Source organism: Anolis sagrei, chromosome 3, assembly GCF_037176765.1.
Source record: "Anolis sagrei isolate rAnoSag1 chromosome 3, rAnoSag1.mat, whole genome shotgun sequence".
Taxonomy (NCBI): Eukaryota; Metazoa; Chordata; class Lepidosauria; order Squamata; family Dactyloidae; genus Anolis; species Anolis sagrei.
The window spans coordinates 229,366,652-229,391,417 of record NC_090023.1 but is presented as its reverse complement, the minus strand read 5'-3'; the positions used below and the strand labels follow the sequence as shown (position 1 = coordinate 229,391,417).

General features: G+C 42.1%; 1 protein-coding gene across 1 annotated transcript; it reads left to right on the top strand.

The window, feature by feature from the left end:
- Positions 1-21,681: 21,681 nt before the first annotated feature.
- Positions 21,682-23,993, top strand: FOXL2 (forkhead box L2). Its single transcript, XM_060767000.2, has one exon. It carries the CDS (start codon positions 21,754-21,756, stop codon positions 22,963-22,965), a length of 1,212 nt encoding a protein of 403 aa, XP_060622983.2. The 5' UTR covers positions 21,682-21,753; the 3' UTR covers positions 22,966-23,993.
- The last annotated feature ends 773 nt before the right edge of the window (positions 23,994-24,766 follow it).

The window sequence follows — 24,766 nt, the reverse complement described above, 5'->3', positions numbered from 1 at the left end:
TCCCATAACACCATGGGACACTTAAGGCACATTGTGCTGTCCTAATCCAAACACTTAGCTCATGTATTGTTTTACACTGAGGACTCCTCAGTTGAGACCAGAAACATTTGGAAAGGAAACCAAAGCCACATTTAATAAGGGATTGTCCCTTCCTTAGACCTACTGCTTCCCAAAAGCTGTCTGCTTTATGTAATGCATTATAATTATATGACAGAAGACCAGTGGAGAGTATGGCCTACAGTTTCCCATAGGTTTCCTTTTGTAGATAAGAAAGATAAACATTCTGCTTCGCTTCGCAACAAACTTTTTTTAAAGTCCTTCTGCAGTTTCCTGACAAGTGGTTGAATGCTGGATGATCTTTGTAGCTCTTGTCCTTTAAGTGGCCAGACAATGATCTTGTGGCGTATGGGGAAACAGGGTGCACAAAGTAAGGAAGCCCCCCTGGACTGAGGTGCATGTCCTACGTTTCCTGAGAAGGCAGAGGTTTATCAGAGAACAACTCCCTGGCTTCTGCATTCTCAGGATAGAATTCAGAGCTTGGATGATATTTTTTTATTTTTTAATATAACTATAACTACCAAAAAACCCCAAAACAAGCTTTGACTCCACACATGGTATGTAATTCATAAAAAGGAAAGCCTGCATTATTTACAACTATGCAAATGTCACTATAACATAAGCAGGAAGAAATTTAAGGAATTCCATAAAAGAGAAAACAATATAGAGCAGGCCCTCCATTTTTACATGACTTAGGGACACAGGACCCCGCAAAACTGGAAAATCAACTTAGCCATATTTACTTGGGTCTAATGTGCCATTGAATCTAATGTGCACTTCGATTTTCAAAACTCTGAAACCCAAAAATGAGCTGAATTAAATTGCTGAGCTGTTGAACTTGCTGACCGAAAGGTTGGTGGTTTGGATCCAGGGAGTGGAGTGAGCTACCACTGTTAGCCCCAGTTTCTGCCAACCTAGCATCTCAAAAACATGCAAATGTGATTGATCAATAGATACCCCTCTGGTGGGAAGGTAACACTGCTCTATGTAGTCATGCAGGCCACATAAACTTGGAGGTGTCTACAGACAACCCCAGCTCTTCAGCTTTGAAATGGAGATGAGCACCACCCCCCAGAGTCAGACACGGCTAGACTTAATGTCAAGGGAAAACCTTTACCTTTACTTAATGCACACCCTAATTTTAGGAAGGTAATTTAGTCAAAAAAAAGGTGAGCATTAGAATCAAATAAATATGATAATTTTCTACCTGAGGAAACGTATTGATCAAACTCGCAAAAATTAAATCCATAAATGTAGAAAGCTGGCCATATTTTATTAAATAAGCATAGTTTACAATTCCAAAGAACTTTCCCAATCTCTGCCACACACCACAAAATAAAATGGGAATGGAGTGAATCGAAGGTTTTATTTTTTTTAAAGGAAATTCTCTTGCTCTATAGGAAAAAGAGCACAGTTCTCAATGTCCTTTGGCCACTTCTGTTGAAACTAAGATCTCTTTCACAGTACACAGTTATAATACTTTAATAACACTTTAACTGCACCACAGGGGCCTCCTGGTGGCACAGCAGGTTAAACCGCTGAGCTGCTGAACTTGCTGACCAAAAGGTTGGCGGTTCAAATCCAGGGAGCTGTGTGAGCTCCCACTGTTAGGCCCAGCTTCTGCCAACCTAGCAGTTCAAAGATATGCAAATGTGAGTAGATCAAAAGGTGCCACTTCTGTGGAAAGGTAACGGCACTCCATGCAGTCATGCCAGCCACATGACCTCAGAGGTGTCTATGGACAACACCAGCTCTTCAACTTAGAAATGGAGGTGAGCACCACCCCCCCAGAGTCGGACACAACTAGACTTAATGTCGGGGGAATCCTTTACCTTTATGTTAACTGTTTAATTGTTTACCTTTACCTTTAACTGTTATAGGTGCATCCTATGGAATTCTAGGATTTTCAGTCCAGTAGAACTTTCTGTTAGATTTTTCTAAATGCCATGACCACTAAAGTGGTAGGAAGTATTATAAGTAAATAGTATGGAAAGATCTAAGAGTGATACTTAAAGCATATTATTCAACCTTTCACAGATGAAAACTTGAACATTTACTGGTATGTTTGTACTTGCCAAGAGAGAGAAAAGCAAAGTGGAAAATTTATGATGAAATGTGGCTGTTACTAGTTATAAAAGTGGCAAAATATGTAATGGGTTGGTCTAAATGGCTGTAGAAAAAAGGGGGAAGATTTATGGGACCTGGTCACAGTAAGCATGAGAGATTCCTGGGTTTTTTTCTTCCCTGTGTCTCAAGAAAGCACCTCAGTGAAAATACAATCACAAACTTTATTTTCATTTAGAGAATGCATTACTCAGGGCTTGTGGGAGTTATTGTTTGGGTCTACAGCTTCCAGAATCCTCATCCCTGATGGCTAAGGGAGCTTCAAAGTTCCCAAAACTTCAAACTCTGGTATAACATGACCCTTATTGGCTCTACCATTCCTCAATTATGATATTTATATAAGGGAGATCTTTGCATTGAGTTGGTTTGACCATTTTAAGAAAACAACATACCCACACCTTCAGAGAGAGCGAGAGAGAGGTGCTATATTTTGACTTGCTCCTTTCTGTGAAATAATTTTTATTCCTGGCTTAAGCTGTGACCAAAGGGCTCTTCTCTCTTTCCCCCCTTTTGTTAGATTCCTAAAAGGATATTCCAGTCCTTAAAAGGATATCCCAGTCCTGAAATTTGCCTGAGGAAAAGTGTTGAATTTTAGCTAGGCATAATTTCCGCAAGGAAAGTTTGGAAAAGTAGCTGAGGTGTGAGATTCCGTATATTAAAAACACATTAATGGAAAAGGTACGTTTCTCATTACTGTCAGTGTATTGCAATTTCAGCATTTAACTTATGAGATGGGCACTTTTCCATTTTTATAATCTATATTACAGCCTCCCTAAGAAGTGTAATGTACTGACATCTGCTGTGTGTTTGACTAATATAGCACTAAGATTAAAAAGTATGAAACATGTATTTAAAATTAGGCTGGTAGGCTGCATATTGCCAGTACACATTAGGTTGTTATGATTGTTTAGAGTAGATGTTTCTTTAAAGTACAAATATGAAACAGGCACTCTGCCCCAAGGATCTTACAATCTAATTATGGTTATTCCATTGGAAGAAACTAAGATCCTGTCTTACAGATTCTCATGAGGTATTGTATGGGATGAAAAGAGGAAACAAGGGTATCTTATCTTTTAATTGTATTTTCACTACCCTGTATATCTGAAGTGGTTAGCCTGCAATTGTTCTAACAAAGACTTCTAGTAGCAGGAGTAGGTAGCTCAATACTGCATGTGTGTAGACCCAATGAAGTCAATAAAGCGAAATAAATGAACATACATATGGCACAATCATACAGATGTCAAATATTTAAGGTCCTGTTGTACAGATGGATATATGTAGGGATACCAAGGTGCCTGTTTATAAAGCTATTGGCCTCCCAACCCTGCTATATGCCTGTGAAATGTGGACTATCTACAGATGTCACATGCAACTCCTGGAACAATTCCATCAGCGTTGCCTCCGAAAAATCCTGCAAATCTCTTGGGAAGACAGGCAGACAAATGTCAGGATGGTGGGAGAAGCAAAGCGATGGTCCTCCACCATCAACTCCGCTAGACTGGTTATGTTGTCTGAATGCCCGACCACCATCTCCCAAAGCAGTTGCCCTACTCCAAACTCAAGAATGGAAAACAGAATGATGGAGGACAGGAAAAGAGTTTTAAAGATGGGCTCAAAACCAACCTTAAAAACTCTGGCATAGACACCGAGAACTGGGAAGCGCTGGCCCTTGAGAGCTCCAGCTGGAAGTCAGCTATGACCAGCAGTGCTGTAGAATTTGAAGAGGCACAAATGGAGGGTGAAAGAGAGAAACATGCCAAGAAGAAGGCGCATCAAGCCAACCCCGACCGGTAACCGATGCCCTCACTTTGGGAGAAGATGCAGGTCAAGAATAGGGCTCCACAGTCACCTATGTACCCACCACCAGTACATTGACCTTGGAGGACAATCTTACTCAGACAACAAGGGATTGCGTAAGTAAGTACTATTGACTACGGAAAGAAAATGTATAGCAGCTCTTCAGACATCCCAGACAATCTATAAATTAGCAATATTCAGTTACTAAGTAGTATATTGCTAAGGTAGTATATTGCTAAGGGGGCAGTGATGAACCAACTATTCTGTTCCATACAAAATCTAACTTTTCAAATATGATTGTGATCATTTAATGTCTATATGGTTTATTTACCTGCTGTGTGACATTTTATGTTTGATCCATCTCCACTACTATAACAACCTGGGATTAATACAGGAATCAAGTGCCAACAGTTTTGTTGTCTTCCATGGCACATAGATAAATTAAATACCACTGTGAAAACTTGTATGGAGGCCTAGAATTATAGAGTTGGGATGGACCACAAGGGACATCTATACCAACTTACTGGCATGCAAGAATGTGCAGCAAATTCAGTCTTGGGTGTCCCTTTTAAAGCTCAAACTAAATCCAGAGTAGTTCAATATAAGCAGCAAGTATTCTGTATGTTGTCTTAGTGAATTCCACCATTTCACTCTATATCATAAGGGATTCTCCAAACATGTTCACAGCCCACAAGGGCATTACTGAATGCCCATAGATGGCAAATACAGAGTCTAACAATGACTTAATATCACAAAAGAAAGAAAGATAGGCCATATTCATGCAATAAAAAGATCATTATATGTTAATTAAATGGGTTGCTGTGAGCTTTTCAGGCTGTGTGGCCATCCATGCATCCCGAAAAACTCACGGCAACCTGATTCCAGCCATGAAAGCCTTCAACAACATGTTAATTAAATACATTGTTGAAATTAGATTTTCCTTCAACACATAGTCCAAAATGGACTTCAGAATTCCAGAATATACCCACTATGGCCAGCCATAGGGAATATCTGGTTCTCCAAATATTGGTGCACTATAAGTGACATCACGCCTCATCTTTGGCTAAACAGGCATTTGATACTGGAAGTTGCAGTTTACAACATTTGGTGTTAGCCTTGCTTTCAGGGTATATATTGTAATATTTTACTCATGTTTTAGTTTAGTTTAGTTTAGTTTATGACTTATTGGGGCATTTTTATTGTTTTCATCTTGATGCTTAATTCTTTGTTGTAAGTTTACTGATGTTTCTATGGATTTTCTTGTATTATTTTGATGTGTTTGTATTCATTTGAGGCATTTAATGTTTGCCTTTTGTTTTGTGCCTGTAAACCACCCTGAGTCCCTTCAGGGAGAGAGGGCAGTCTAGGAATAAAGTTTTATATTATTATTATTATTATTATTATTATTATTATTATTATTTGGTGGGTCAGTTTTCACACAAATGAAAATGCTCTCAAGATTTTAATGTGTTTCCTCTAACTTTTTGGACAACAGGAAACTCTTCAGATACAGTTTCATATCCTCAATGGTTAGAATATCTGAATAAATGTTTCCCTCTATTTGCCTTCTTATGAGCATTAATGGGTTCCATATTCAGTGAGCAAGTTGCTCATAGTATATGTGTGTCCTACTAAAATGTTGAGCTCTTATCCTACCAGTCCTTATTCTATGGCATTTCTCAGGCTTTCCTTTGCTTACAGTCATCAAAACATACTCTTTACTTTAAGGTAATTTTTGCCATATTTTGTGTAATCATTCCCCATTTCAGCAACTCTATAGATAAATAGACAAACATATTTGTTCTTTCATCGGTAAGTAAAGGTTTGAATGCAAAGAATGCATCATACTTGTCAGATTAATTGTTACTAGATGAATGAGAAACAAAATGCTGATATTGATAGCTATGTGTCAAAGCACTGTATCACTATTGTCTCAAATTGAAAATTATAGCCAAATTGCAATATATGCAAAATTTCACTTTGGGAAATACCCATGGCTGACTAGATTCCTGGTTCCATGCCTTTGAAGCTGAGACAGTCTGTCTTTGTTTACCGCTTCCTAAAAGGACATCACTCTTTCTTTTGTTCCAAATGGGGAGGCCCGCTTGTTTGTTTTCCTTTGCCATGTTCAGTAGGCCGGTGACTGTAGGAGAGCAGTAACACAGGATTATCCTGCAGAGAGGTAGCTGGTGAGCCCAAAACAACAGCCAATGAGGATGTCACAGAAAAGAAAGAGGACAACAGGGCCAATTGTTTGGAACAAGTCAGGTTTTCAGAGGGAAGATCTGCCCTCCTGTTGTGATCTCCAATGCCATACTTCTAAAGACTTTGTGCTTTGCACAGGCAGATGGACAAGAAGGATGCTTCCCGTCTTCTTCAACCAGATTCCCACAATAAGTGTTAGACTATGACTCCCATCATCCAGGGATATTATTTAATGTAGAGCTGTTTCCGTTGGAGTTTGTCAATCATCTGTTGTATTGGGAACATTTAAATCAGTCATTGAACACACGTATGATTTCATTGCTCTTTCCCATGCCTATTCTCACAGAATTCATCCATGTAGAGCAGAACTTTCCTCACAAGCATTTTTATACATGCATCATTACACAATACAGTAATTCAACTTTATTAGCATACTGCAAGTTAAACCAACTCCTTATAAGAGATATAGTTGCATGCATAAATTGTTGTAATGAAACATGTGGAGGGACACAACAAGTCTCATTAAAACCCTTCATTTATATTGTTAAAAAATGTGTTTGTTGCTTATATGTGGTACACCCAATTTGGAAAGCTCTGCTGTAGAAGAAGAGACTGCAATGAAGAACATTTTAATATTCTACATGGTTTATTTATCTGGCGTGTGGCAGGTAAAAGATGAGGCAATAGGATTTTGATTGTTACAATGCAGCAAAGAATCCTGAGGTGTCACTATAAGAATCCTTGAGAGCATAGACAGTTGTGGCTAAATGATTTTCACATCAGATTTCCAAACCAATGTGCACAGTTTAACAACATTGTTATTGTTGTTGTTGTTTATTTGTTCAGTTGCTTCTAACTCTTTGTGACCTCATGGACCAGCTCATGACAGAGCTTCCTGTCATCCGTGGCCACCCCCAGCTTCAAGGTCAAGCCAGTCACTTCAAGGATAACATCCATCCATCTTGCCCTTGATCAGCCCCTCTTCCTTTTTCCTTCCATTTTCCCCAGCATCATTATCTTCTCCAAGCTTTCCTGTCTTCTCATTATATGGCCAAAGTACTTCACCTTTGCTTCTAATATCCTTCCCTCCAGTGAGCAGTTGGGCATAATTTCCTGGAGTATGGACTGGTTTGATCTTATTGCAGTCCATGGCACTCTCAGAATTTTCCTCCAACACCACAGTTCAAAAGCGTCTTATCTTCATTCACTCAGCCTTCCTTATGGTCCAGCTCTCACAACCATAGGTTACTACTCTTCACTATTTTATCAACATTGCTCCTCACCTTGGTTATTAGGCTCCTCAGCTCGTCCTCACTTTCAGTCATCAAAGTGATATCATCTGCATGTATAAGGTTGTTAATGTTTCTTCCAGCAATTTTAACTCCAGCCTTGGATTCATCAAGCCGCATGTCGCATGATGTGTTCTGCATACAAGTTGAATAGAGAGAGTGAGAGTATTCAGTCCTGTCGTACTCCTTTCCCAATCTTGAATCAGTCTGTTATTCTGTGGTATGTTCTTACTGTTGCTACTTGGTCATTATACAGATTCCTCAGGAGACAGACAAGGTTACTTGGTACCTTCATACCACCAAGAACTTTCCACAGTTTATTATGATCCACACAGTCAAAGGCTTTAGAATAGTCAATAAAAGAGAAATAAATGTTTTTCTGAAATTCCCTGCCTTTCTCCATTATCCAGCGGCTATTGGCAATTTGGTCTCTCATTTCTCTGCCTTTTTTAAACCCAGCATGTACATCGGGCAACTCTCTATCTATTAAAAAGGGCCGTAGACAATCACCTTTGCCAAAGACATTAAAGATTTTTCTTTAAAAAAATGCATGAGCCCTAGTCAAAAACAAGATCAATGGTCCATGGATTTTCATAACTCATGGGCAAAGTATACCACTTTCCTATGCAGAACCTATGAATAGAACTGAATACCTTTGCATTTCATCTGGGCATGCATAAAGAAACATATAGGTAGCATTCCTTGCCTGCCCCCCCCCCCCCATATCTCTGCTTCACAATCTAATTCATTTAAGTTGCTCGCATTTTGGCAGCTTTGCTATCCATAAAGCCACCATTTTAATATGCCATTGCTACATATACAATGGCCATTTTAATATGTCATTGTATATATCAGGCATGGGTAAGCTTGGGTCCTCCAAGTGTTTTGGATTTCAACTCCCACAATTCCTAACATCCTCAGGGCCCTTCATTTTCCCCCTCAGCCACTTATGGAAGGGGCCTGAGACTGTTAGGAATTGTGGGAGTTGAAGTCCAAAACACCTGGAGGACCTAAGCTTGCCCATGCCTGGTATATGTGAGCATCCACAAATATTGGTACCCACTGCAAAGCCCATACTGTACTTCTATTTATTGTATTGGGATCCGAAAACTGATGGAATGCCAAAAGTGAATTCTTTAACAATAAAACTATCCTTTTGGTGCTAGATTTTTTAAATGCTTCTCTGAGTAATCCTCTGATACTAATAGCAGGGTTTTAGGGAACTGGGGAGAAAAATACATGGTGTAAGGACTACAAGAGCTTGGAAACATTACTTTAGGGCCTATAGCTTCTAGAATCCTCTTGCCAATATGGACACTGGTCATGCTGGCTAGAGAATTCTGGGAACTGCGGTTCTCAAAAGCAACTTTTCCTGAATGCTGCTTTTAAGATAGATGACTGCTCCAGGAAATCTTGGAGTCTTTATTTTTCTTGTTTCTGCTACTTTGACATGGAGGGGCAGTTCTGAGTAATCTGGACCTACTTATAAACGTATTTGTTGCAGTGACCTTGCCCTTGGTTTGTGGCACACTGTACTTTGGACTCAAGGGGACAGATGGGTGGTCCTGCCTCCTGACAGGATGATGACTTGACCTCTCTGTATTTCTGTCATGTTATGGTCTGTGTGCGCACACACGCCAAGACACATGTGTCGTGTCAAAATAGAACTACGGTTATTAAAACTAAGCTTGTTCAGAATTCTTTCCTGAATGTAAGTATACACAAACCACTTTTTATTAACTCTATTTAAAAAACTGATATTTTATCAGACTTTTGGATAAATGAAAGGCTATCAGTATGTAACACTTTTTGGATTCATTTGTTATGTTTAAAACTTTATGTAAAATTAATTTCTATCACTGTCTTTCTTTAGCTATGTCATGATGCCTAGATATGACATGTAGGATTCTCAAGTCACAACTAATTACAATTCACTGAAAAATTGGCATGTTGAAAATTCTTGGTTAAGATACTCTTCTGATGCTCATATGAGAAAAAGGTTCTATCTCTTTAATTTGAAATAAGAGAAATTCAGATTATCCACTAGCTAGTAAGAACTCTTCATCTGTCTTATACTATCCAAACGCGCGCGCACACACACACACACATGCATAGATAGATAAATAGATAGATAGATAGATAGATAGATTAGATAGATAGAGATAGATTAGATAGATAGATAGATAGATAGATAGATAGATAGATAGATTGATAGATTGAATGATCCCAGGTGCATTAATGTTTCTGAGTTGAATAATGACATTGATTTCCAAATAAGTGTGCGTAATTCCAACCTGAGCAAAATATCTTATAAGCCCCATGATTCAAATCCCTGTATATATTGATTTTATATCCCTTATGGGGTGCATATTTGTGATTAGTGCAAGCATATTTTACAAATATGTGTTGTCCAAGGCTTTCATGGCCAGAATCACTGGGTTGCTGTGAGTTTTCCAGGCTGTATTGCCATGTTCTATAAGCATTCACTCCTGACATTTCGCCCACATCTATGGCAGGCATCATCAGAGGTGGTTAGGCCTGTAGGAAACTAGGCAAGTGGGGTTATATGGATTTCACATCCCTTATGGGGTGCATATTTGTAATTAATTCAAGCATATTTTACAAATATGTGTTGTCAAAGGCTTTCATGGCCGGAATCACTGGGTTGATTATTATTATTTGGAATCTGGGTGTTTTGTGTGTCTGTGTGCCTTCAAGTCGCCTGTCATTTGTGGTGACTCCATGAATTTCCAAGAGTTGCTGTGAGTTTTCTGGGCTGCATGGCCATGTTCCTGAAGCATTCTCTCCTGACGTTTTGCCCACATCTATGGCAGGCGTCATCAGAGGTGGTGATGCCTGTAGGAAACTAGGCAAGTGGGGTTTATATATCTGTGGAACATCCAGAAAGAACTCTTGTCTGCTGATGTCAAGTGTGAGTGTTGCAATTGGCCACCTTGATTAGCATTGAATGGCCTCATAGCTTCAAAGCCTTGCTGCTTCCTGCCTGGGGAAAATCCTTTGTTGGGATTAATAATCCTCCTTGTATTATATTATAACCCTCTCTGTATATATAGATTTTACATCCCTTATGGGAGGGTGCATATTTGTGATTGTTTCTAGTATATTTTACATTACAATGGGGGTTGTATAGGTAAGGATGATGGCATGAAGATCACTCTCTTTAGGAGACATCCCAAAAATGCCATCTCAAAACAAACGGAGTTTTTTTTTTCTCCTCAAGGGCCAATCTAAACCTGATGTTGGTTCCCTTTCCAGCCACCTCTTCGCTGTGCCATGCTGGATTTCCTTTGGTCTCCTCCTTCCTCGCAGAGCGGGAACGGGGCTGTGTTTATATGAAACATGTTTCCTTCCCCTGTTGTTATTGGAACAAATAATCCGGGGGTCTTAAAATAAAGCAGGGAGAGCTTAGAGGGCAAGGAGAGGGAAGGCGGCGAGGAAGAAGAAGGAGCAAAGCTCTCCCAAAACGGAATGGAACAAGCTTTCCGAAAATAGGGGAGCCAAGGGGAGTCCGAAAGAGAAGAAGCCCAAAGCTTTTCTTCTTGGGGAAGAAGCAGGTCGCCTTTTTGGCCTTTCTTTTCTCTTTAGGTCAGTCTCTTTGAGGGTGGAGTGAGGTAGGGGAAAAAAGGAGATGAGAGAAAGAGGGATAGGACACTCTTCGCTAGAAAATGGCACTTTTGAAAGAGACCAGGCCTGAAAAGGGAGGGCGTGAAAAGAAGTGGGTTGCTGTGAGTTTTCCGGGCTGTAAGGCAATATTCCAGAAGCATTCTCTCCTGACGTTTCGCCCACATCTATGGCAGGCGTCCTTGCAAGAAAGTTTTCTTTTTGGTCTCATTACATGTCGCTAATAATATTAACATATATATAGGTAGGTAGAGGTTTTCCCCTGACATTAAATCCAGTCGTGTCCGACTCTGGGGGTTAGTGCTCATCTCCATTTCTAAGTTGAAGAGCCGGCGTTGTCCCTAGACACCTCCAAGGTCATGTGGCCCGGCATGACTGCAGAGATAGAGATGGAGATAGAGATAGAGATAGAGATAGAGATAGGCTTCACAGTTACTTTATTCGCTCTCTCCATCTCCCGCCCACCCCTTGTTTAACATTCAGTAATAACTTCTCGTCACTCTTTCGCTTTATTATCTCCCAAATTAATTTGCCACCTTCCTGCACTCGGGAAAAACTGAATCGTTTGGTCTTTTCTGCCTATTTTCGAGACGGGTTTTTAATTAACTCCAGTCTTGAGGCTTCCCTGGTTCCACTATATTCTGGGGCAGCCTGAGATGGGTGGTCATGTTTGAATATTTTACTTATTTATTTATATTTATGTATATTTAGAGAGAAAGAGAGAGAATCCGAATGACCTCAATATGGATTTGACGAGAGAGGACAGAATCATCAAGACATCGGTCTATATAATTGGTTATTATATTTTTAAATGAAGAATTAAAATTTGATTTTTGTTGTTGTTGCTGTGCTTAACTTTATTTAATTTGTGTGTGTGTCGTTAAAATAAGGTGTTTCCATTCACCGTTTCTTAGCGGGCGACGCCAAGGTGGGCTCCTCTTTCTGTTAAGAGAAGCCATTCTTAGCACGCCACGAAATCGGGTCTGAAGGATCCAAATTCTCGGTTGGAAACTGTTGTTTTTCCTCTCCTAAATACCCCTCTTCCCCCCTCCCCCTTCCCCGTTAATTGAATTCAGGTACCTCTTAAGTTACAGGGCTCTCCAGGATGTAACTCCTATCTCTGCCCTCAGGAGTCTCCAAGCCTCTTTAGGCAGCAATTCTGGAAGGCAACGTCCTTAACTTTACTTCTGAGTAGCTGCTCCTGGGATGGTCTCATAATGAGGACTTCAAAGGAGCATTTCCTTGGGTTCAAATTGGTTTTTGGAAACGGAAATCGGACGTGGGATTTCATTCATTTGAAGTACAGTGGGGATAGGAAAGGCGTTATTTGTAATTGAGTATAAGTATCGCGTGTGTGTGTGTGTGTGTGTGTATGTATGTATATACACACACATACAGGCACACATTACACACACACACTATATATATATATATATATATATATATATATATATATATATATATGCACACATATAATATACATATGCATGCACACATATAATATACATATGCATACACACATATATACATATATAATACATATAATACATATACATACATATAGGTAATCAATTGTATATACACACGCACATATATTATACACACACATATATATACATAATGCATATACATATAGGTAATCAATTAGAGATATATATACACATACATATTACACACATTATATATATACACACACACACACACATACACACATACATAATATATATATACACACACATATAGGTAATCAGTTAGAGAGATATATACACATATATCACACACACATAATATATGTATACACACATAATAATACATATACGCACATATATACACACATATAAGTAATCATTTATATATACACACACGCAAATTACACACACATATATATACATACTTTATATATGCATATACATATACATAATGATTACCAATAGTTCCCGTTTCATTCTTCAAATATTTACAGAAGAGTTGCGTCAATAGATACTATTACACATATTACACACACATATAATCAGTTAGAGATATATATACACACATATATTACACACACATAATATATGTATACACATACATAATACATATACACACATATAAGTAATTTTATATATATATATATATACACACACACCCATATCACTCACACACATATATACTATATATATATATATATTGCCAATAGTTCCCGTTTCATTCTTCAAATATTTACAGAAGAGTTGCGTCAATAGATACTATTATACATATTACACACACATATAATCAGTTAGAGATATATATACACATATATTACACACACATAATATATGTATACACATACATAATACTTATACACACATATAAGTAATTATATATATATACACGCATATCACTCACACACATATATACTATATAGATAGATAGATAGATAGATAGATTGATTGCCAATAGTTCCCGTTTCATTCTTCAAATATTTTCTGAAGAGTTGCGTCAACAGATACAATTATACATATTACACACACACATAATACATATACATACAAACATATATACATATAGGTAAATCAATTATATATATAGATGTATATACACACACATATACGCACATATATTACACTCACATATAATATATATATATTGTGTGTGTGTGTGTGTGTGTGTGTCATATGTATAACATTATCTGTTGATGCGACTCTTCTGAAAATATTTTGAAGACTGCAACGGGAACTATTGACAAACTTCCTTGCGTCTTGATTGGCTATTTTTACTGCTCTCCATCCAATCGAATATTGATTCCATTACGTTTTAAAATGTGGTGGCGATTTTGATCAAACTGGCATTTCTACTCAATGGCATTTTCTCACCATCTTGGTTTATTTCTCATTTTTTAAAAATCCAGAAGGAACAATCAAGCGTTTGCTTCCCTTCCCCCCATTGAAATCCATGGGGTTTGATTTGTCTTTTCTCGGGATGTCAATCCCAGCGCTTTCCACGGCAATTGACACCCCACTTCTTGTTTCCTGCGGGATCGTTCCCACGAGATTTTGGAGAGCAACTTTTCATTTTCGGACCGATTATCGTCTTGAATAATAATAATATGAAATAATGAGGATGAGTATTTATTATATGGATTTCATTGCTTTTTTTAGGATGTTTTTGTTTGTTTCTTTGTCTTTTGTTTGTGTTTGTTTTGACGATCTTGAGACAACAAATCAGTCCTTGCACAGCGGACCATCTGCGTGATGGAAAGCAATGCTATGCTCAGTGTAGACCCACACCATGCCGTTCATCGCCCTTCAGACTACATTATATACATGGTTTGGCAGTGTCGATCTGGCTAAAGATAGGGAAAATCAGCCTCAAACACACCCTGCGTTTTGTGGGAATGCCGTGTGGGTTTCACACTTCGCTCCATACAAGGCAAACCTACCTAAGGGTACTCAGTGTGCCATTCAGCCAAGCGAGACGTTGGGCGCATCTACACTGAGAAAAGAATGCAGCTTGGCACCACTTTGACTGCCATGACTCCATGGCATGGAAAACACGGGAGGTGTCGCTTTGCAGGGTCTTTAACTTCCTCTGAGTGCTGGTACCTCACCAAACTACAGCTCCCAGGGTTCCATAGCATTGAGCCATTGCAATTAAAGTGGGGTCAAGCTGCAATGCAAAGAGACCCTGTTATTGTTATGTTGCTATAGGGCTGTACCTTAACGTGTTGCCCTGAGGTCAACTGTATCCAGGCACAGTAACAACCCTCACACTTAATATTTCGGCTTCATTGGGATAATGGTAATAATCGCTGGCCCTGGTCAAGACCCTCGACATCCCAGGGGAAGCAGGTTATGATAGACAGACAGAATGATGAAGGGGAGCCAGGAAGACACAGTTCCACCATGCCTCCTGGGTCATCAGTTGGGAGCCCCTCCCCTCAGCAACAATATAGTACTATATAATACTAATATTTTGCTATGCTAATATACACACACACACACATATAGTGTGTGTTGATATTAATGTTATAATGTAATACAGTATAATAATACAATATAGTAATATAATAATTCTATATTGGATGTAATATTACTAATAATATTTCGGTAAAGTGGTATAGTACAATATAGTAATATATACTAACTAGCCGTCCCCTGCCATGCGTTGCTGTGGCCCAGTCTGTGTATATATGTGTGTTGTGTGTGTGTATGTGTATATATGTGTATGTCTGTGTTTTTCAGTGTTTTTATGAGTGATGGTCACTCATTGGACTGATAAGTGTATTGTGTCCAAATTTGGTGTCAATTCGCCCAGTGGTTTTTGAGTTATGTTAATTCCACAAACTAACATTACATTTTATTTATATAGATATTGTGCTATATTAATAATATAATATGTTGTATATACCTATAATATTGATAATATCATAATGTAATGCAATATAATACTAATCATAGTACAATATAGTAATAGAATAATTCTATATTGCATGTAATATTACTAATAATATTTCACTATAGTGATATAGTACAATATAGTGCTATATAATACCAATATTGTGCTATGCTAATAATATAATATACTGTATATACATATAATATTGATAATTATATTATAATGTCATACCCTATATAATACAATATAATAATATACTAATTATATATTACATATAATATTATTAATTATATTGCAGTATAGTGGTATAGTACAATATAGTAAGATATAATGCTAATATTGTGCTATGCTAATAATACAATATATTGTATGTACATATAACTTGTAAGCTGCTCTGAGTCCCCTTCTTCCCCTTGGGATATAACTGTCTTAAATAAATAAATAATAAATATTCACATGTGCCACCAGACAAAAATAATTCTGCCAGTGTTTCCTTGAAAGCAAATCCTTCCACGTTCAATTGGACTTTTTCTCTGGCAGATCTCTTGAAGCGCTAGTGCAACCATGGGCAAACTTAGGGCCTCCAGGTGTTTTGGACTTCAACTCCCACAATTCCTAATCGCCCCTCAGGCCCCTTCCTTTCCCCCCTCAGCTGCTTAAGCTCATGCCTGATCTAAATAGTAGAACTGATACAGTTTGATACCTCTTTAACTGCCATGGCTCAAGGTTCTCCAACCCTGGGAGACACCATTTGGTGAGGCACCAGAGCTCTTGGGCTGAGAAGGCTGAATATTTTGTGTAACCACCACAACTCCCATGGTTTCATAGCATGGAGTCCTGACAATTAAAGTGGTGTCAGTCTGACTGCTTTAATTCTGCACTGAAAGCTCAACCTGTGGGTGCCTTCCCTTCCTCTGCCGAGAATGCACAAAAAAGTATAGACTTACTACAAAAGAGACAAAATTTCAAGTCTTTAGTATACTAAAGTTATCAAATATTAGATGAATTAGGGAAGACAAAGTCTTGCAGTACAATATTTATTTCATAGGTTTTTCTTAGCCAAGGAACATTCAGAGGCACCTGGTATTCCCATCCAAGTATTAACTAGTGCTGATCCTCTTTAGCTTTCAATATCACGTGGTATCTGCTTCTTTTAAGGCTAGGCTGTCAAACCATTTTCATTGATGTCACATTAGCCTTATGGATGCCTTCAAAGGGTCATTGAATCAATGGACAGAGAATCTGTGGATACAGGGGGCCAACTTTTATGTGGTCATTCTTCTTTTGTTTTTGCCCAGATGTTATTTCGAGTAAGGAATTGCAACCCAACAACACTTGTGGCTCTAAGGCTGGGAAAAGATTTGAGGACATTTTAAAGACAGGCATCATATCCACAAGACTTGTATCCTAGCTAAACAAAAAAAACTACAGCTTTCCAGATGTTACTGTTTCACAACTCCCATCAGCTCTTGTCATGAGGACACATGAGTTGCAGTCCAACATTAAGAAGATCTTCCTAACTGTGAGAGCTGTTCAGCACTGGAACTCTCTGCCCTGGAGTGTGGTAGAGTCTCCTTCTTTGGAGGCTTTTCAACAGAATCTGGATGGCCATCTGTCGGGGTACTTTTAATGCGATTTTCCTGCTTCTGGATGGCCCACGAGGTGTCTTCTAACTCTATGATTCTATTTGGAGGAGGGCTACGTAAAATGACATGGCAGGTCAGATTTGGCTCGAAAACCTTGAGTGTGACATATGTGTAAAGTCTTTCGAACCTCTTCAGAAGGCCAATAACACAACAATTCAAACTTCATCACCTAAGCCACTTCCTATTTTCTGTTTATCACCATTCAAGGAATGCCCTGTTCCAGGGTAATGCCAAAAGATTCAGCCCTTCTTAGCAAACAACTGATAGGTGGCATCTGGCATTCCATGGCAGTCTCCCATCCAAGTACTGAGCAGGGTTAACCTTGCTTAACTTCCAAGATATGGTGCTTTTAGGTTTTTCGTGGTTCACATTCCTTGCTTAGCCATGAATAAGTAAACCGTACTCTCTTTGTGTAAGAGGAAGGCAATGCCTAACCTCCCCTAAATCAATCTTGCCAAGAAGTAAATTGGCTTGGAGTCTGTAAGGACTTGAATGCAGGAGAAAACAACAGGAACCCTGGAGCAAGCCAACGAGGGGCTTCTCCAGAGGGATAGGCTTCATCTTTCCTGAGAAGTTTTTAGGAAAACTTCCTTCTCAGGGAATAAGGTCAGAGCATCTTCAATCCACCAGATCATTTCGAAGTATTTCTCTTTGCATGAATTGGACCTTGGCTTCTTAGTGGGGAAGCTGGAAACAAGGGTTTTCTCCCTTCAAGGTGTGAAAAAGCTGCTGGTGGAAATTAAACACCCAACTGTATGGGACCAAGATTCATGAACACTCGTGCAATTTATCTGTTAGTTTCAACAGAGAAATGTGCACATTCCGGCTTAGGTCCTTGAAACAAAGTTTTTATTATCATTAATAATAATAATAATAATAATAATAATAATAATCACACAAGTACTGTGGCTTCTAATACAGTCTATCAATCTATCTATAAAATAGGTTTTATGTATATGCTTTTAAACACATGGGTTTTTTTAAAAAATCCACAAATGCTTAATTAAAAATTAAACCGCATTCTGTCTAGTAGAAGTTGGTGTAAGGATTGGGCTTCATAAATTCAGAAAAAAATAATATACACGGATATAGAGAAAGAGATTATTATGCATTTGACTATGATACTTTTTTAAGACTGTGATCAACCTATCTATTGGAAATGTTGACAGGTTTTACAGAAAGTGATTAAAATTCAGGGTAAATGAGAACGGGTATAGAAAATATTGCCATTTTACTGTTTATCACTTGTTTACACTGCCAAGATGAAGAAATACATTTCAAATAATACTATTTTATTGTTTCTTGAGCCTTTCCGGGAGCAAACGCCATCTAGTTTGTTTTCTTCCCACCTATGTTTATATTATTATTATTATTATTATTATTATAAATATTATAAATATTATTATATTTATTGTTATTATTATTATAAATATTATTATTACTATATTCTGCTCAATGTAGAGGATTACATCCCGAGCTTTGAAAATCTCACTTATTTTTGTGAGATCAAAATCCAGCAGCAGTTCAGACCTCAGTAACAGGAATGGACTTGAAACAGTTGCACTACAAACTGAGCCCTGACAATGTGTTGTCCAAGGCTTTCATAGCCGGAGTCACTGGGTTGCTGTGAGTTTTTCGGGCTGCATGGCCATGTTCCAGAAGCATTATCTCCTGAAGAATTCCAACAAAGTATTGTCGAAGGCTTTCATGGCCGGAATCACTGGGTTGCTGTAGGTTTTTTGTGCTGTATGTTCTAGAGAAGTCCTTATTTTTCTTCAAATAGTTACGTTAAAAACACAGAAGGTTGTTTCTTTATCCCATGAACCCACATAACAAGCACCTTTGTGAACGGAGAGTACAACAGCATTATTGTCCAAATCCTTCCCAAAGTTTTGTGGGATATTTGCAGGACTTTGCAGGACTTGATGTAGATAGATGCACAAATGCAAGCGGAACGTCAGGAGAGAATGCTTCTAGAACATCGTCCTCCAGCCCGAAAAACCTACAAGAGCGCAATTCCAACAAACCCCTGAGGACGCCTGCTATAGATGTGGGTAAAATGTTAGGAGGGAATGCTTCTGGAACATGGCCATACAGCCCGGAAAACTCACAACAACCCACTGAGCCATGATAATATGTATATTTATACAAAGACGCCTCGAGTTCCTATATTGGTAGAAATTCGGGATAAAAATGAGTAAATAAATAAAACAATACAATTGTTGAACTTGGTGTTTTGCTTCTGGAAATCACACTCAGGGCGAAATAAACAAGAGCTCGACGCAACCACAAGCCCCTTACCTGGATTAAGGCCCATTATACACAACGGGGGTTAGTTACTTCCAAGGAGGCATGTAAAGGATTGCCCTGCCTGTCCATCCGGGTCCCAAGGCTAAACCCACCCCAACAGGGAAGGCTCACTCAAAGCAGCTCCGGTTCAAAACAGTAGCCTTCCCGCCACCCTGCTGGGCCGAGAGGCGAGAAATGAATGCCTCGCATAAATAAATAGGGTTGTGTTTGGGGTTTTTTTTTTTTTGAGACGCTGAGGCCCTTATGGAGATTTATTTGTATTGTTATTTTCATTTTTCTGAAAGGGCGACGGGAGGGTGGGAGGGAGGTGAATCTGAGAGCCTGGATAGAGGCAGGAATGAATGGGCGCTGGCCTCCAGCCATGGCAAGACCAGGCGGGGACACCCTTATTCGTCGGGAGAGCCCTTGTTTGCAATCCCAGGCCCACAAGAGGGATCCAGCCTTGCCTGGAGAAAGCTTTCTTTCCTCCCCAGGCTTTGGAGCCGGGCTTTCCCAGCAAAGGCCTGGAGGATTGGGGCGCAGAAGGGAGACCCTCAGCTCCCCGCTTTAGGCCTGCTTCCCAGCTCCTTCCTTTCCCCACCTTTCCCTCCGCCTTCTTTTGAAACATTTCTCTAGTTGCCTGCAAAATGCCAGACTGAGGGGTACCTGGATGACATGTTTGGATGCGCCTCGCCTGGGGAAAGCAACCGGGAGGAAGGGCAGGGGGTTTGTTTTTCCCCCTTTCCCCCTAGCTTTAGAAATGTGGGGTTGAAGCAAGACTTTGCTCTACAGACTCTTGTTTATTTGGTGATCGCTTTGCCTAAGAAGTCTCTCAACAGAACAAGGCTCCAGAACCCGTTCTTGGTGTTGATTGAAAACCATTCCGGTAGATTCCTTCATAGCTCTGCGTTCCCAAACACGCGCGCGCAGAAACCGACAAAACTAACGCAAATCTGTCAGGCACCGCTTTTAGGAATAGTTTCCATCACTACCTCTGAGGATGCTTGCCATAGATGCAGGCGAAACGTCAGGAGAGAATGCCTCTAGAACATGGCCATATAGCCCGAAAAAACATACAACAACCCAGTTTCCATCAACTCTACCAACTTTTGTAGGAAGCGGGGTGTGCTCCTGTCCTCCACCATCAGTCCTTGCCCTGCCTTGGCTTCAATCGACCTGCCTGCTCCTTTTGAAGCCATTCTGTCTTTCACTCTGGATCTACACTACCACAGACGCGGTTTGAAACTGCATTATATGATCGTGAGAAATCCATATAATGCAGTTTAATGCAACTGCATTCTATGGGCCTCCTCTAACCATATATACTGCGTTCTATACAGTTTGAGTCAGGGAATGGATCTACACGGCCATATAAAGCAGTTGCAGACTGCATTCTGCGGCAATGTAGACCCAGTCCCTGATTTTCCTCTGCGGTTTTCCTCTCTCAAAACCCCACACCTCGCCAGACGAAATCCCTGCCTTGCAAATGACAAGATCTTCCTCTTGCTGCTGTTGTTGCTTCTCCTCCTCCTCCTGCTCTTTTTCCTTCTTCTTCTTCCTCTTCTTCCCCCGCTCTTGTTTTCCTCCGAGTCCGCCTCCTGTCTCCGCGGAAGATGTGGGGGGAAAAAAAGATGCCCCTCGGCGAAGGGTTAGGATTTGGTCCTGTTTGTTTCCCTCCGCTATCCCTCCCACATTTCTTCCTTTCCTTTCCTTCCTTCTATCTTTCTCTCTCTCTCTTTGGGACCCCAAACTTCCCTGGGGGTTTCAGGCACTGACTTCCTCGCTGGAGCAAAATGTGACTTCGCCATGAACTCGCCCCGTGCCCAGCTGGCTCCCAGGCTTGTGGTGGGGAGGGGAGGGGGGGCGTTACACAGAGAGAGAGAGAAGGAGGAAGGGGGGAGAGAGTAGAGAGAGAGAGAGAGAGAGAGAGAGAGAGAGGAGAGAGGGAGAGAGAGAAGGGGATCCTGACGAAAGCGGAACTGGCTGGCGCCCATACAAATCAGCAAGGAGCTCGTCCCGCCGCGCAGTGAGTGGATATCGGAGTTTGTTGCGGATCAGCAGGCTGCCTCGGGAAAGAGAGAGAGAGAGAGAGAGAGAGGCGGGGACGGGGGGCACAGAGAGAGAGAGAGAGATTGCGAGAGGGATAGAGGGGGAAAGCAAAAAGCCCACCAGGCTTGGAAAGCCAGAGCAGCGAGTGCAGCAGCCCGAGCAGATCTCCCAGCCAGGACCTGAAGGCAGGAAGGAAGGAAGGAAAGCAGGCAAGGGTGGGATCCGCCTCCAGAGCGACCTCAGATCCCGGGCAGCAGCAGCAGGAGCAGCAGGAGGAGCAGCAGGTGGGCGCTGCCATGCTGTCCCCCGGCTACTCGGAGCCGCCTCCGGAGGCCCTGCACCAGGCCAAGGAGCCCGGCGGCGGCGAGCAAGGGCTGCTGGCCAAAGGCGACCAGAGCCCGGCTCCTCCGCACAAGACGGCCTCCTCCTCTTCTTCCTCGTCCTCCTCGGCGACGGTGCCGGCCTCGGAGAAAGGCGACCCTTCTCAGAAGCCGCCCTACTCCTACGTGGCCCTGATCGCCATGGCCATCCGCGAGAGCGCCGAGAAGCGCCTGACGCTGTCGGGCATCTACCAGTACATCATCGGCAAGTTCCCCTTCTACGAGAAGAACAAGAAGGGCTGGCAGAACAGCATCCGACACAACCTGAGCCTCAACGAGTGCTTCATCAAGGTGCCTCGCGAGGGCGGCGGGGAGCGCAAGGGCAACTACTGGACGCTGGACCCGGCCTGCGAGGACATGTTCGAGAAGGGCAACTACCGGCGCCGCCGCCGCATGAAGCGCCCCTTCCGCCCTCCCGCCGGCCACTTCCAGCCCGGGAAGAGCCTCTTCGGGCCCGAGGCCGCCGGCTACGGCTACCTGGCCGCGCCGCCCGCCAAGTACCTCCAGGCGCCTTTCCTCAACGCTGCCTCCTGGTCGCAGCCCCCGCCGCCGCCCCCGCCGCCCCCGCAGCCTCAGTCGGCGGTGGCCACGGGCTCCTACGCGGCCTGCCAGATGGAGGCCGGCGGCAACGGGGGAAGCAGCCTCAGCCCCGTCAAGGGCGTGGGACTCTCCCCGCACGGCGGCAACGCCTACGGGGCCTACGCGCGGCTCCCGGCCATGGTGAACTCCTACAACGGCATGGGCGCCCACCACCACCACCCGCACGCCCACCACCCGCACCACCACCACCACCCGCACGCCCACCATCACCACCACCACCACCACCACGCCGCCGCCGCACAGCAGCTCGGCGCCGCCGCCGTGGCCGCAGCAGCCGCCGCCGCAGCCGCCGCAGCCTCCTCCGCCTCCTCGCCTTCCTCCTCCTCGGCGTCCTCTTCGGCGGCCGTGGTCGGCAGCCCCGCCTCGCCCCAAGCGGCGCCCAACGGGGCCTCCGCCGCCGCCGCCGCCGCTGCCGCCCTCCAGTTCGCCTGCGCCCGGCAGCCGCCCGAGCTGGCCATGATGCACTGCTCCTACTGGGAGCACGAGGGGAGCAAGCACGGCGCCCTCCACGCACGCATCGACCTCTGAGGACCCGCCGGGACCCCTGACAGATAGATAGATAGACACACACGCCCTCCCCCCCGGACCCCGCACCACCAAGGGAGAGAGAGAGAGGAGAGAAGACAAGATCTATGTCTCTCCAATGTATATATTGGGTTGCCTTGATTGTGTTCCCATCCCTTTCCCCTCTATCCATGTATGACAGGGACTGTCAGTGCCAAAAACCAAAAATAAGGGCCACAGATCCGTGCCTCTCCGGTCTGTGTCTTTCAACTGCAGCGACGAAGATCTCTGTTTCTCCAGTGTAGAGCCCCACATCTCTGCCGTGCAGGGCCTAAGATCTCTGTCTCCCTGCTAGAGAACCGAAGATCTCTGCAAGGAATGCAGAGCCTAAGATCTCTCAGTCTCAAATGTAGAGCCCAAGATCTGCGTCTCTCAACCGCAGCTATAAAGATATAGTTTGCTCCAGTGTAGAGCCCCAAATCCCAGTCACGCAAAACCTAAGATTTCTGTTTTTCCAGTAGAGAACCGAAGATCTCTGCAATGGAGAGCCCTCAGTCTCAAATGTAGAGCCCAGGATTTCTGTCATTCCTAGTGCAAGAGCTCGGTCTCTGCCAGGTTCAAGCCCTTCTCCAGCTGTGATGGGAAAACAGAGAACTCTCCTCTGCCGCTTCTCTCTTTCCCAAACTCTTGTGACTCTTTCTACCTCTTCCCACATAATATCTGTGGGGGAATCTGTGGAAGGAAAGCGAAGATGACTTCGGTTTTCCTTCCTTCCTCCCTTCCCTTCTTCCCTTCCCTTCATTTCTCTTCTTTCTTGCTTCTTTCCTTCCTTCCTTCATTCCTTTCCCCTCCCTTCCCTTCCTTTCTCTTCTTTCTTTCTTTCCTTTCCCTTCCTTCCGTCCTTCCTTCCTTTAAATTCCTTTCCCTTCCTCTCCCCTCCCTTCCCTTCTATTCTTTCCTTCTTTCTTTCCTTGCTTCTTTACTTACTTACTTCCTTTCCCCTCCCTTCTCTTCTTTCCATCTTTCCTTGCTTCTTTCTTTTCCTTCCTTCCTCCCTTCCTTCCTTCCTTCCTTCCTTTACCCTCCCTTCCCTTCTCTTCTATCCATCTTTGTCTTTCCTTGCTTCTTTCCTTCCTTCCTTCGAGGCCCAGGGAAATCTTGAAGAGGCAGAAGGAAGCCCATTTCTTTGCAATCCCCGTTATTTTGCACCATCCCCCTTCCTTGCAAGCATTTTCCTTGTGGGTAGTCTGCTTAAAAGCAGGAATCTCATTCATCGAAGGGAGAGAGAGCCCTTTGCTTTGCTTTTTAGAAGGTGCAGGCCCGAAAAAAGAAAAGAAAAAGAAAGGAAGGGAAAAGTCACATCTTATCTAGGCAGAAAAGTGCGGCCTGGAAGAAATCTCTGACAAAATAGACCAAATGCCTAAAAGTGTTCTAAACCTAAATGGGAGCCAAATTTGAACTGAAGGCAAGCCCTAAATTTAGAAAGAGCCCTTTAGACTTACTTCTAAATAAGCTCCAAGTGTTAGGAAAGCGGGAATGGGGTCTAGCCAGGAGCCCAGTCCACGAGGCGGCCCTCCATCGGCATCCCGTTAATTCTCAATCGGTTTCAAATATCTCCCTTTGCATGGAGTCTATCATCATCTCCTGAATGTTAGTGAGTTATGACTGACGTTTTAATAGGTATCTGTCATCTCCAAAACACATCGGGTTTTGAACCGAAAATTCTTTCCGAATAAGGGATTTCTAAATCAGAACTCTCTCGAAAATTGGGGTGCGTCTCCTTTAAGAAGCCAATTGGCATTCCATAGAGCAGGTACGGGCAAAC